This window comes from Ornithorhynchus anatinus, chromosome X1 (assembly GCF_004115215.2).
Source record: "Ornithorhynchus anatinus isolate Pmale09 chromosome X1, mOrnAna1.pri.v4, whole genome shotgun sequence".
NCBI classification, from domain to species: Eukaryota; Metazoa; Chordata; class Mammalia; order Monotremata; family Ornithorhynchidae; genus Ornithorhynchus; species Ornithorhynchus anatinus.
Genome location: NC_041749.1, coordinates 11160315 through 11175339, shown reverse-complemented (window position 1 = coordinate 11175339; position 15025 = coordinate 11160315). Strand labels below are relative to the sequence as shown.

Here is a 15025-nt window from a genome sequence, read left to right as displayed (position 1 = left end):
GGGAGATAAAAGAAAATTGGGTTGGACACAACCCCTGTCCCTCCTGGGGCTTAAAAGCTTAATCCTCCTTTTACAGATGAGGGAACTGGAGCACAGAGAAGCGAAGTCACTCGCTCAAGATCACACAGCGGGGCAAGCAGCCGAGTCATTATTAGAACCCAGATAGAGAAGCAGCGTGGCTCAGTGGAAAGAGCACGGGCTTTGGAGTCAGGGCTCATGAGTTCGAATCCCAGCTCTGCCACTTGTCAGCTGTGTGACTGTGGGCGAGTCACTTAACTTCTCTGTGCCTCAGTTCCCTCATCTGTAAAATGGGGATTAAACTGTGAGCCCCACGTGGGACAACCTGATTCCCCTATGTCTACCCCAGCGCTTAGAACAGTGCTCGGCACATAGTAAGCGCTTAACAAATACCAACATTATTATTATTATCCTCCTTACTCCCTGGCACGTGCTCTATCCATGCTGTTTCTCAAAACTTCCGTCGGGAGTCATTCTCCTCCTCCTCATCTTCCCTCACCTTTTCCTCCTCCTTCTCTTTCCTGGACTTCCTTTCCTTCCCATACATGGTTCACAGCTTACAGACATATAATCGGGAGGTGTGCCAAGCACTATACAAAACACTGGGCTAGGTAGAAAATAATCAGGTCAGACCCGCTCCCTGCCTCTCACAGGACTCGTGGTCTACATAAAGAAAAGAAAAGGAAGAAAGAAAATAGTCCTTGCCCTCTAAGAAATAGACTTGCAATTTATTTTCTGGTATCATTTTGCTGGTTTAAATTAAGGCTCTATGAATAAAGCTCAGAGTCTAGTTTCTTAGAAAACAGGCTGACAAAGTGCAAAATGTTAGCGTATTAACACGCACAGCAACGACTTGGGGTGCTCAAACTGAGAGGCGGCTATAAAGTCGAAGCAAAAAAGAGAATGGAAAACAGGCGATTGATTCTTTTCTTTTTCAAATTGTGAAAACAATGATTTATTTAAGAAAATAAGCACACTTAATGCACAGAAATGATGGAAAATATGAACTCTGGGTAGGTATGCCTCGAATGAAAATTTCCAAATGGAAGCCAATGAGCACGTTTCATCTTAAGTAAATACATCTGTAAAAACAATCACGAGATTCTTTTCGCTTTGGAGCAACTATTAACAGTTCTGACGATGGCGGGTCACGGCCATGTCTAGCCCAAATGGGGAGGGCGGTTCAGACTGTGAAACCCCTCACTCTGCCCCCTCATTCCCGGCTTAGGCTGCCCCGCTGTCTTCCAAACTCGAGGGACACGATGACCGATGGCCACGTGACTGGAGCCGACAGCCGGATCCTGGTTCCCCGTCCCGATCCGACCCTGGGCTTCAGCGCCAATCCGACCGGGCAGACAGCCCGGGGGAGAACGAGTGGCCCCCAAGACTGACGGGAAAACGTACAGGCTGACGAAGCTCTAGATGGGCAGGGGATTCCGGGTCGCGCCCCGGGAATGACCGCGCTCCTCGTAGCGGGGGCCGTTTCCGGCTCCGCCCTCGTAGACATCGCTCACCCATTCGTAAGACACGATCCAGCAGCCGCGAGCAATTCCCAGCAGGACGTTCAAAGTGCGCCGAGGAGCTCCTACCACCACGTGGGTCGTGGTTTCGCATACGGCGGGCGCGCATGAAAAGCCTTGCAGGGTCTTCACCACCTGAAGGACGACACTCTGCTTCCTACCGAACGAGACAGTGAAAAAAAGACCACGGTTGGTTGCCGTTGCCGAAGCCTGTCCACTTCGGGCACGAGCACCGCTCTACCCCTGGGGGAGCACATTCGACACATCAACGGCGCTTATGCAGCGCCTGCTGTGAGCAGAGCCCTCGGAAGAGTACGACAGAATGAGTAGACATGTTTCGTGCCCTCGGACACGATGGATAAATACCGATTAATCTTCGATTCGTTCATTCAGCTGCATTTATTGAGCGCTTACTGTGTGCAGAGCACTGTACTAAGCACTTGGGATAGGACAGTACAACAAAATACAATCATATTCCCTGCTCACAAGGAGCTTACCGTCTTGAGGGGGAGGCAGACATGAATACAAATACAAACGTGGGAAGCAGGGTGGCTCAGGGGAAAGAGCCCGGATTTGGGAGTCAGAGGTCATGGGTTCTAATCCTGACTCCACCGCTTGCCAGCTTTGGGCAAGTCACTTAACTTCTCTGTGCCTCATCTGTAAAATGGGGATGAAAACTGTGAGCCCCACACCAGCGCTTAGAACAGTGCTTTGCACATAGTAAGCGCTTAACAGATACCACCACTTATTTTTAATTATTTTTTTTACAAATAAATACGATTAGAGAAGTTCATTACAGATGTATATGGAGTTAGAGAAGTACCTAAGTTCATTCCTTCAATCTTATCTATTGAGCGCTGAGTGCAGAGCACTATACTAAGCGCTTGGAAAATACAATTCGGCGATAAAGAGAGAAAATCCCCGCCCACACCAGGCTTACAGTCTAGAAGGGGGAAGGTAGACATCAAAACAAGTAAATGGGTATCGGTATAAAGATAAATAATTATAGCTATATAGACATCAAAACAAGTAAACGGGCATCGATGTAAAGATATAGAATTATAGATATATAGACACCGAAACAAGTAATCAGGCATCGGTATAGATAAATAGAATTATAGATATATACATATATACATAAGAGCTGTGGGGTGACGGGGGAAGAGCAAAGGGAATGAGTCGAGGTGATGCGGAAAGGGGGAGCTGAAGAGAAGGGGGGTTTAGTCCGGGAAGGCCTCTTGGAGGAGGTGAGCCTTCCGTAGGGTTTCGAAGGGGGGATGAGCGATTGGAGGATTTGAAGAGGGAGGGCGTTCCAGGCCAGAGGTAGGACGTGGGCCGGGGGTCGGCGGCGGGACAGGCGAGATCTAGGCCCAGTGAGAAGGTTAGAGGCACCAGAAGAGCGGAGCGTGCGGGCTGGGGTGGAGAAGGAGAGAAGGGAGGTGAGGTAAGAAGGGGCAAGATGGTGGAGAGTTTTGAAGTCAATAGCGAAGAGTTAGCTGGAAGGGGGGATTGAAGGGTCATGATGGGGTCGGTGAGGTAAAAGACAGCAATACTAACTTAATAAATGACAACAATACCAACTTTATCGGGTGATACCCAGCGGAGATGGTTGAATCGTCCTTGGGCCATTGAGTGTGAAAAAGCCAGTGACTAGGGGAGCCCCGAGGGGATAGTTGAATTGCTCCTGGGGTGGGGAGAGTGAAGAGTCCAGTGTTCAGGGGAATCCTAAGGAGATGGTTGAATTGTCCTAGGGGGCATGGGAGTGAGGAGCCCAGAGAAAAGGAGTAAAGAGCTTGCGTTGGGCAGAGTAGGTGTGAAGGCAAGAGGCTTTTGAAATGTAAACATGTCTGCATCTGGGCCTTTGTGACCTGGGGGCTAGGCAGTCACACCTTAATCTGACCACGGTGGAAAAGGGGTAAGAGAGACAGGTTACCTGCAGCAGTCACAGGGGAAATAGTGAAAGGAAAAGTAATAATAATAATAATAATAATAATAATGTTGGTATTTATTAAGCGCTTACTATGTGCCGAGCACTGTTCTAAGCGCTGGGGTAGACACAGGGGAATCAGGTTGTCCCACGTGGGGCTCACAGACTTCATCCCCATTTTACAGATGAGGTAACTGAGGCACAGAGAAGTGAAGCGACTTACCCACAGTCACACAGCTGGCAAGTGGCAGAGCCGGGATTTGAACTCATGACCTCTGACTCCAAAGCCCGGGCTCTTTCCACTGAGCCACGCTGCTTCTCTGGAAAAGTAGGGTTTAGGATAAGGGTTTAGGGCCTTGGGGGAGAGAAGAGCTGAGGGAAAGCTGTCCTTAATTTGATGAGTTGGTGACTTTCTTGGAGGACTGACCAAGACTGCTCATCACCACCCCGCTAATGCCCCGACAACTTTTTCCAGCCTGGGTACCCGTGGAAGGCCAAAGTAAGATCAGCAGGAAGTAGAGGGGGGAGAAGGAGGGAGGGAGAGACAGACACGGTTCCACCTGCCAAGTGGGAAAAAGATCTATTGGGAACTATTAACTTTTCTAATCTCTCCAATGAGAAGTTGTGAGCGGAAGGGTCCGGGCACCTGAGGGTCTTGGCTGTACATCTAGCTCCGAGTCGCCTCGGCGACTTATGGCTTTATCGAGTCGGTTCAATCACGTGAATGCCAAAGTCCCCTCCCCCGGTTGGTTCTAGGGTTTCCGGAGTGGCGGCGGATTCCAATTCCCCTTGCCTCTCCACCTCCATTGCTTCCCGAAGCACTTGGGTGTACAGCTCTGCTCTAACTTACAACAGACTCGTGGGAAAGGAGCTAGCGAAAAACCACACGCTCTGAGTAAACCCATTGAAAGAAAATGGGTAAATGAGACCTGCGAGAGGCTCACAACACAGAAACTGGCTCTTCTGGGGCAGTAGCCGCCCCCTCCCCCCGTCAAAAGTATGTTCCGCTTCTACTCTCCACGCCCCCGAAACAACTGCCGTCCAGAGACTTGATTCAGTCCTTAGAAATTTCCAGGCGGCGCTTTTCCCGGTGACATTCAGATTTGCAGGGCCTAAGTACGATGTTTTTATTCCTCCTCTATTCCCACATCCTTCGGGCAGTCTCTTTTGGGTAGAGAGTGGTGAGGAATGTAAATTAGCAGAGGCCGTATCTTTCCCTGCCTAGTCGATGCTTTGGAACCAAGTGCCTTCCTAAGGCCCATTGCATCCAACCCAATTTCCATGGAGATAGTGCTTGTCAACCATGCCTTGGGCTGTGAAGAGAATACGGGGAAAGTAGGAGTGCAGAAGAGCAGGAATGAGGTCAATAAAAAACACACTTACATATATGTGTGCATATATATGTGCATATATATATAGATATATGTATTTGGCTCTAAAATCAAAGATTATATTATATACATGGAGATTCGTACATATATTTATATATAAAATCAAACCAAGATCATATTTTTAAGATCCCAGTTTCAAGACCAAATAAATTTGAGGATTTTCGTTTTGACGAAACCTCGTGTAGCAAAAGGGAAATTATGTCCTCAGTCCTAAATCCCTTCGATATTGTTTCATTTACGGTGACGCATTTTGTAGTACACGTGGCCAAAATTAGAGATAGATCTTTGTTTGCATTAAAGGCGAAGGGGCTGGAACAAATAATGTTTCTTGTATCTGCCCTTTTGTTTCATGCTGTGAAAAAGAAACAAACATGTTGCTAAAGAAAGTTCCTTATATATGCTCGCATTTTTTCGGTATACATTTTCATACAACTGTCAATGATCTGATGAATGCCTTAAACCTGAAATAGATATGCGAGTGCTGCAAATATGGTCCCTGACCCCCTCCTTTAAGACAAGAATTCAAAAAACTGTAACCAAATATAACATAAAATATGGAATTGTGTTTTTGTTGGACGTTCTTTATTTTATAAGCATTTAAGGAGAACGATAAGACCACGCCAGAAAATTATTAACTCCAAAGTGACCTCTGCTTTTAATACTCCATGAGCGTCGTCTCCCCAAACTGAAGCTGATATTCCTTGAACGGAATTCCGCTAAATCAAGTGTCTAAGCCAGAGGTGTCTTGGATCATTCTCCCCCTCTAGAAGGTGAGCTCACTGTGAGCAGGAATGTGTCCGTTTGTTGTCGTACCGTGATCTCCCAAGCGCTTAGTATGATGCTCTGCGGACAGTAAGCGTTCGATAAATACGCTGAATGAACGAATAGCATTCCTGACAAAGCGATTCGACTGTGTAAGGAAGGGAAGTAAAGCCTTTATCTTCTGAACCGTTTGTGAACAAATGAGACAGTGAAGTAGCGTGGCTCACTGGAAAGAGCACGGGCTTTGGAGTCAGAGGTCATGGGTTCGAACCCCGGCTCTGCCACTTGCCAGCTGTGTGACTTTGGGCAAGTCACTTAACTTCTCGGTGCCTCAGTTCCCTCATCTGTAAAATGGGGATTAAGACTGTGAGCCCCACGTGGGACAACCTGATTCCCCTATGTCTACTCCAGCGCTTAGAATAGTGCTCGGCACATAGTAAGCGCTTAACAAATACCAACATTATTATTATTAGTTTAAACTATTGCCCCCGTACGTTTTCTACAGCATTTTGTTCTGCAACGGTTCCCGGGGATGTATGTTTTACGCAAATCTTCCAATATTGACCTTCGCTTACAGAGACCCACGTTCCAGTAGCTATTTTACAAACTCCGTAGGCGGATGCACAGAGTGCGATAATGCGATTTCGGAGTTGCCCACTGCGACGGTTCCCTCGGTACAAAATGTGAAAGCGAAGCCCACTTACATTCAACTCATATTTTACGCGGAGTAGAAAAGCCTTCAAAATAACAGTACTTACTCAGAGGGCATGCTTGTCATGACTAATGTTCTTGTTGGCTAGAGATTTCGAAAGAAAGGGAACAAAAAAACAAAGTCAGAAATACGAAAATCATTTTTTCCCACAGAAACTCCACTCTAATAGGTTCTACAAAGGTTGCAGGCCTTACCAAAAAAAAAAAAAAAGGATTAAAGAATGCAGCAGAGACCCAGTGGCGAGCCACGGGCCGGAGCCTTCAAGTTTCAGGAGAAGAGAACATAAGAGAAGTGGCAAATCATACGCTGCCAGAATCGGGGAATGCGTGGCTCAGTGGAAAGAGCCCGGGCTTGGGAGTCAAGGTCGGGGGTTCTAATCCCTGCTCCGCCACTTGTCTGCTGTGTGACCTTGGGCAAGTCACTTCACTGTGCCTCAGGGACCTCATCTGTAAAAAATGGGGATTTAAAAATGTGAGCCCCACGTGGGACAATCTGATTACCTTGTATCTACCCCAGGGCTTAGAACAGTGCTCTGCATATAGTAAGCGCTTAACAAATACCAACATTATTATTATTATTATTATTATTATAGCCCAGAATCCTCTACTCCTGAAAGCAGAGAGGTCAACTGATCTCGCCCCTGTCTCCAGGCAGGTCAAGGCCTTGAGGAAACGAGCCAACATAACGCTCCCTCCCACCATCCCTTCGATCGACTACCCTGGGCAGGCCGGCGTTTCTTCAGGCCAGGGCCCCCCGACGACTCGTCCCCTTTCCTCTGCATCCCCAGTCGGCGGTGAAGTTGGGGAATGTGGGAGAGCTAAAGGGCAGAGGGGGGTTACAGTTTTCCATTTGGGGACAGGGGAGTGTGAAAGTCGCTTCTCAGGGGTTTTCTCTGTGGATTTTGGCGGGGACAGAGATTCCCTGGGAAAAGTCCCCGAGAAGCAGCTTTTAAGAAAAACTCTCAGAAACCCACCCTCCCCGCTCCTTTTCTCCCTCCCTCCCCCAAGTTCACCACTGCTCAAAGCGATCGAGTGAAGGCAGGTCTACCCCCCGCTATCCCTTCACCCCCCGGCCCCTCTCGGGGGACGGTGACCCACGAAAAGAGTTCTTCCGGAGGTTTGAAACCTTTCCTATCAGGTCTGGGATTGGAATCCCTCACAATCCCTCAGGCCCCTTGGATTCCCCAGACCATGTTCCCATCTCAAGATTTAAAAACAAACCACAGTGCTTAAAATTTATACACGATCTCGAAAAACAGTGAAAGCACATCAGATATACTCCTCTGCTCTTCACCACAACCAGGGAAGCAGTGTGGGCTAGTGGACAGAACACGGGCCCGGGAGTCTGCTGTGGGACTTTGGGTAAGTCGCTCCACCTCTAGACTGCAAGCTCACCGTGGGCAGGGAAGGCGTCGTTTTATTACGTTGTACTCTATCAAGCACTTAGTACAGTTCTCTGCGAAGAGTAAATGCTCAATAAATGTGATCGACCGCTTCCTCCCACCCCCTGTGGTACTTATACACAAAGTATTTAAAGGTTTGTGGGGTTTTTTTTTGCTCGCCGCAAATATATTTTCTTTTAGCACCTGCCTCCCTTCCTAGATTATAAACTCCTGGAGCTCAGGAATCACGTCTACTAACTCTACGGTATCCTCTCAAGAGCTCTGCATAGGGCTCGGCACCGAGGCGGTGCTCAATAAATTCTACCGCTAGATCGACTGATAACGGAAGATTTGGATTATGCCCGTGGAGTCACGAGCAGCGAGTGTAATCCACTACAGCCTCTCCTTCCGAAGTAACGAAGAGAGTTCAGCAATTCACTTTTCACCGAGGAGCCGAAGAAGCATTCGGGAGCCTTCGACGGAGACAGAGGACTCACGTTCTTCGGGTAAACCCTAAACCCGCCAAACCTGGCTGAAGCTTAGAGTGGACACTTTGAAAGGGTCACTAAAAGGTTGTACAAGACGCTTAGCGGTCGCCTTCTGCCCTGCGTGTCTGGGGAGGGGAGCAGAGGGAGCTAGAAATGGTTAAGCCAGGACAGGGAGGATTACTAAAATTTGAAATCGACAAGTCGCAGATTGTACTTAAAACTTAGGTAACGTGTGAATTTCATGCAACTGTTTCGCTTGACGTTGCCAGGATAACTCCTATTTCAGAAAATGGTATGAACTAACCACATGTTGAAAGATAGTCCTTTCTTTCCCGGAAATAGGCTAAATTGAGGCATTAGTTGAGTCAACTGATACGAGCAGTGAAATTAGAAGAGAACCCAGGCTTAAAAATTGATCCCTAAAGCCCTGGTGAATGAGGAAAGAGAGTGATAAAATAGCATTACAAGGAGAACTTCTGAAAGGACAGGATTCATTTCAGCGCTTGTGATAAATGAACCGAAAGGACCGTGTAATCTTCTCATCCACATGCAACTCAGTCCCATTTCCAAAATACAGCACATTTCTCCGTAGCATCTAAATGTTCTACTTTAACTCCTTTTACTGCCCATTTTCTTTTCACTGTCTAACGGGACTGGCTTGGGAAAATAATGTTGTGTTTTTCAGTCTCCGGGAGCAGAACACGAACAAAGATTAGGAGGGTTATTCGTTGCTTTTGGTATAACATGAACTGTGGCGTAAACTGACACCGATCTACATATTCACAAGAACGCTCTACTGAGCGAGTAAGTCATCACATACCGGGGGATACAAAAGATTAGATCAATTACTGTAGCAGCTAACTTTAATGATGGCTTTATTGACTTTACCCCAAGAACCTCAACCCAGATACAAAAATTGACCAGATGTTATTTAAAATAGCTCTTCGGATAAAAGGCCAATTCTGTACCACCATCGCTCATTCTGTGTGTCCTCTGTGTAACTCGCATTTGTTCTTGCTGTTTCAATAACAAGCTGTATATTTTAAGATGTGAGTCTGGTAGAAAACTGTGCCAAATCATTTTATTAACTTTTTAATGGTTATATTGCTCTTGCTCCTTTCTTTTTTCTTTAACGGGTGCAATTTATGTGTTTTCATTAACAGAACTTAAAAAGCTGTTGACTTTTCATGTTGCTTTAACTGTAAAAAACCATTTTGCAATTAACAACTTTTTCCTTACCCAGTAGTGAGAAAATTCATCTGAGAACCATCACTGCGAGTCACTAAAGTGCATTTTTACCAGACCTTAACTTTCCAAAAGAGGCCGCAAACGAACCTATCCCAATTAGTTATCATTAATACCCTATTCGTGAAGAAAATAAACATCTTCCAGAATTATACCCAACCTGGGTTTTCGATTGTGTTTTTGCTTGTTTTCCTTTCATTCCTTTAGAATTGTACCAGAACAGAAGGTTCAGTTTAGACAACGTCTGAATTTTATTAATCACTGCCGAATGGATGCTCCGATCTGCCCTTTGCCCATCTTCCTCTCCAAACCTTTTTACCTTCCCTGAAACGATGCTACACAATTTTGTATTTGGAAAAAGACAAAACTAGAGAGGCCAGAACCTAAAAATTACTTTATCCAACCCACACCGCCCTCCAAAAAAAAGGGGGAAAAAAATCTAGACCGGTCAAGAGCTTAGTACACCGCTTTGCACGCAGTAAGCGCTCCAAAAATACGATCGAACGAATGAATGGCCACAGAATTGATTTCCGATCATCTAGGTCTCAGGGGTCAAGGACGACCGGTGGACCGCCATGATCTTCTGGGACGTGTACGGTCTGTCTGTGCCCAGGAATGTGACTCGGTAGTGCAGATTTTTTGGCTGCATCACCAAAATGGCTGTTGACATCTTGTCTCTTTTCTACCCAGACCTGAATGCTGAGATGTGTCCACCCACCTCCATCAACCAGTGGCATATACTGAATGCTTTCTGCGGGCAGAGCACTGTACTAAACACTCGGAAAAGAACTGAGAAGCAGCGTGGCTCAGTGGAAGGAGCTCGGGCTTGGGAGTCAGAGGTCATGGATTCGAATTCCGGCTCTACCACCTGTCAGCTGTGTGACTGTGGGCAGGTCACTTCACTTCTCGGTGCCTCAGTTACCTCGTCTGTAAAATGGGGATGAAGACTGTGAGCCTCACATGGGACAACCTGATGACCCTGTATCGACCCCAGCGCTTAGAACGGTGCTCTGCACAGAGTAAGCGCTTAACAAACAGATACCAACATTTTTCAAAGTACGATACAACTGGTAGACGGGGGGAGCTCACGGTCTACACGGGGCGACGGACACGAAAATAAATTACAGAGTGGAAACAGTAGAGTGCAAGGATACGTATCTAAGTGCGGTGGGGTTGGGGTGAGTGTAAACTGTGCCCGCCTACGTCACGATCTTCACAAAGCCTTTGCTCGAGGAGAGCACCGCTTTCTGAACTTTGGTCCACCTGCCTCCTCTGTCTGCTGCAAGGGAGTCCCGACTTTCCACTGCTGGTCTGTGACATCTGAGAGTGGGTTTCACCACATCCTGAGAGGAACGATTAATCCGAGGTGCTTACTGAGCACTTACTGTGTTAAGAGATCACTGTAGTAAGCACTCGGGCCAATACCATACACTGTGCCAATGCAGCCCATGCCACGGCACAGCTAGGTAGGGGAAGGGTTATTTAGGGAGACCTGAACTCTTAAAACTAGCAGGGCAACACAAGTAATAAAAACAATAATAATGTTGGTATTAGTTCAGCGCTTACTATGTGCAGAGCACTGTCCTAAGCACTGGGGGGTAGATACAGGGTCATCAGGTTGTCCCACGTGAGGCTCCCAGTTAATCCCCATTTTACAGACGAGGTAACCGAGGCACAGAGAAGACAAGTGACTTGCCCACGGTCACACAGCTGACAAGTGGCAGAGCCGGGATCCGAACCCACGATGTCTGACTCGCTCTTTCCATTGAGCCCCGCTGCTTCCCTAACACAAACTGAGCACAACTCTAAATAGAAAGAGGAACGAGCGACGGAAACCCCAAACCTGTCTCACAGGCAAAACAGAGCTAATTACTTGGGTTCTGAGCTATTTTCACTAAAACTCACTCAAAAAAGCTTCAGGTCACTCCTCAGCCCAACAGCGGAGTCTGGTGGGCTAGGTAAGAGGTCGGAATCACCCACAGATCACCCGAGAAGCCGCATATTTAGGAAAGGACCGGATGTGGTCGACTGAGATCGAGAGTAGTTTGGATTGGGAACACGCTTAGGTACAGAGAAGCAGCGCGGCTCAGTGGCAAGAGCCCGGGCTGGGGCGTCAGAGGTCAGGGGTTCGAATCCCTTCTCCGCCACCTGTCAGCTGTGCGACCGTGGGCAAGTCACTTCACTTCCCTGGGCCTCGGTTCCCTCGTCTGCAAAATGGGGATTCACTGTGAGCCTCACGTGGGACGACCCGATTATCCTGTATCTCCCCCAGTGCTTAGATCAGTGCTCTGCACATAGTAAGCGCTTAGCAAATACCAACACTATTATTATTATAACACTTTTAAAAATGCTTTCAAACTGCATCTTAAACTCACCGTGTTGAACCCAAGCATCTCATCTTTCCCTCTCAAGTCCCCTCCTCCACCTAACTTTCCCATCGCAGTTGCCAACACCACCATCCTCCCCGTTCCCGAAATCTACGGTCTTGGCTTTATCCCCCACTGCCGGCTCTGAACTCTCGTGTTCCGTCTGCCATTAATCCTGTCAGTTTTTCCTCCACGACATTTTCCAGCTCTGCCCTTCCTCTTCATCCAAACTGCCATCACCCCGGTCCGGGGGCTTGGCCTATCCCTGTTGGACTACCGGGTCCTCAATCCCGTCAATGGGCAGGGATTGTCTCCATCTGTTGCCGAATTGTACATTCCAAGTGCTTAGTACAGTGCTCTGCACACAGTAAACGCTCAATAAATGCTATTGAATGAATGAATGAATGATCAGTTCTATTCGGTGAGTGCTTAATAATAATAATGATGATAATAATGTTGGTATTTGTTAAGCACTTACTACGTGCACAGCACTGTTCTAAGCGCTGGGGGGAGATTCAGGGTCATCGGGTTGTCTCACGTGAGGCTCACAGTTAATCCCCATGTTACAGATGAGGTAATAGAGGCACACAGAAGGGAAGTGACTTGCCCACAGTCATCCAGCTGACTAGTGGCAGAGCCGGGATTCGGACCTACGACCTCTGACTCCCAAGCCCGGGCTCTTTCCATTGAACCACGCTGCTTCCCACTTCTCCGTGCCTCAGTTACCTCATCTGTAAAATGGGGATTAAGGCCATGAGCCCCATGTGGGGCAAACTGATTACCTTCTATCTACCCCAGCACTCAGAACAGCGTTCGGCACACAGTAAGCACTTAACAAATACCATCATCATCATCCTCCTTACCATTTCTGTCCAAACTCCTTGGACAGGGTAAACAGTTTGTCCCGCATGAGACTCACAGTTGATCCTCATTTTACAGATGAGGTAACTGAGGCCCGGAGAAGTGATTCAAACCCATGACCTCTGACTCCCAAGCCCGGGCTCTTTCCACTGAGCCACGCTGCTTAACCACACACACATATAAGGAATGGTGTCACTCTTCATTCCCAAACCCGCTCCTTCCATTTTACCACTTCCATTGGTGGAGCAGTGAGCTAAGCTGCAAAAAGGAACCTAAATGTAATTTAGTCACCTTCGAATAGGTTTTATCTCAGAACCATATTCATTGGAAAGCATCTCCAAAATCTTTGAATCACTAAGCACCTCTCAAGTCCTTCTCCTTCCGAAGCACGGCTGGAATGACAGTCAGTGACTGTCAGTGATTTCACAAATTCAATTATTTTCTTTTAAAGCCTAAAGGTTGGTATTTTTTAAAAGGAAAAACGTGTTTACTCTGAACGGAATAAACCAGAAGCTGTGAATGAAAGAGTGAATGAATTGGGAAAAAAAAAAAAAAAAAGTGGCTCGAATACCTACGGAGCGGTGCGGTGTTGGGAAATCTTTGGTTGCAGACTGATTAATGGCCATTGTTACCGGACTGTACGGATATCGTTTATCGGACAGTTCCGTAAACAAAAGCAGTTCCGACCCTTGCCTCCGTGCTGCAAGGTCAATGGGTTTAACAAACGATCCCCTTTCCGCGAGGCCAATATTCCAACTGTGACATCATCCTAGAAATCGTTTTTCTCCTGTAGGCTTCCAACATCCCGAAGAGGAAGACCATTCACTGTAAATGTGGCATCTGTGGAAACCAGTTTGCCGGCATCTGTGGAAATCAGTTTGCCAAATGAGGTTCAGTTTTACCGGGCTGGATTTTCCGGGGGCTATTTATCAATAAGTCCTAGATTGTGAGTTCCACAAGGGGCGGGACCGTGTCTGAGCTGGTGCTTGGCACACGGTAAGTACTTGATAAATACCAGAGCTCCCCCCAAAAATCCACTATATTTTGTTTAGCAGACTGAAAAGGCACCACTTAAAAATCCTTTCAGCCCCTTCCACGGATAGTCTGGGACACTCAGGATCTGATATTCAATTTAGAACTTTGTTCTATTTCTCACCTTGATAAATTCAAATCACCTCCTTAAAGTCTCTGCCAACGCAGACTCTAATCTGACGGTTCTCATCAGGGGACGAGTTATACCAAGCTGACGGTCTCTTCTTCTCCTTCCCTCAGTTCAATCAATCCATCAGTAATATTACTAGAACACTCTGTGCTTGGCAAAATACTAAGCACTTGGGAAAGTATAATCCAATAGACAAAATGCCTGCCCACAAGGAGCTTACAGACTAAAGGTGCCAAGGGAAGTAGATTTGGGGTTCAGGAAATAGTTTTAGAAACCCATTACTGCTTAACTGAAATTATGTGTGTGGTGCTAGCTCAGTTTCAAATTTTCCCAGTTTTTAAAGAATGCAGTGAAGCCATCTTGGGATAAATGCTAAAACAGATCGGAAAACAACCATGTACGAGTGCATTTCATAATCAGAAGAATTTTCCAAGGAATCTTGGTCTGGACAAAAAGAACTGCTTAGTCAAGGAGGAAGATGAAAACGGGGGAGGGAAATATGATCAGATCGCTTATTATTTACGGCACCGCAAAGCACCATTCATTCATTCAGTAGTATTTACTGAGCGCTTACTATGTGCAGAGCACTGTACGAAGCGCTTGGAATGGACATTTCGGCAACAGATAGAGACAATCCCTGCCCAGTGACCGGCTCACGGTCTAAACGGGGGAGACAGACGGCAAAGGGAAACAGAACAAAAACAAGACAACATCATCAAGATAAATAGAATCAAGGTATGCTGGGGGGAAGATACAAAGAAAGTTCTCCAAACACCACTGTTGACCCACAGAGAGCTTACATTCTAAAAGGGAGAGAATTGGAACACACTAAGCCCCCCTTTTCTTCTGCTCCTCCTTCCCTCCCCAGTGCCCCGACTCCCTCCCTCTGCTCTGTCTTCCCTCCCTGCCCCACGGCACTTGTGAATCTATGTACATATTTATTATTCTATTTATTTTATTAACGATGTGTATATCTGTAATTCTATTTTACTTATATCGATGCTATTGATACCTGTTTACTTGTTTTGATGTCAACAGACTGTGAGCCTGTTGTTGGGTAGGGATTGTCTCTCTCTGGGGCTGAATCGTATCTTCCAAGCGCTTAGTACAGTGCTCTGTATGCAGTAAGCACTCAATGAACACGACTGAATCGCTCTAAATTGCGGTAAAATTTGGCTGAAAGAAACAATAT

The 15025-nt window shown here is 46.8% G+C and overlaps 1 protein-coding gene across 2 annotated transcripts in view; it reads right to left on the bottom strand.

Moving 5' to 3' along the window:
* The window catches only part of MCPH1 (microcephalin 1), a 269454-nt gene that overhangs the window by 200818 nt on the left and 53611 nt on the right, over positions 1-15025 (bottom strand). For both annotated transcript variants that reach the window (XM_029051630.1, XM_029051638.2), the window contains exons 9-10: positions 6377-6414; positions 1533-1695 (exon numbers count right to left, since the gene is read on the bottom strand). In XM_029051630.1, coding sequence (XP_028907463.1) covers positions 1533-1695; positions 6377-6414 — 201 coding nt within the window. The remainder of the gene's footprint in view (positions 1-1532; positions 1696-6376; positions 6415-15025) is intronic.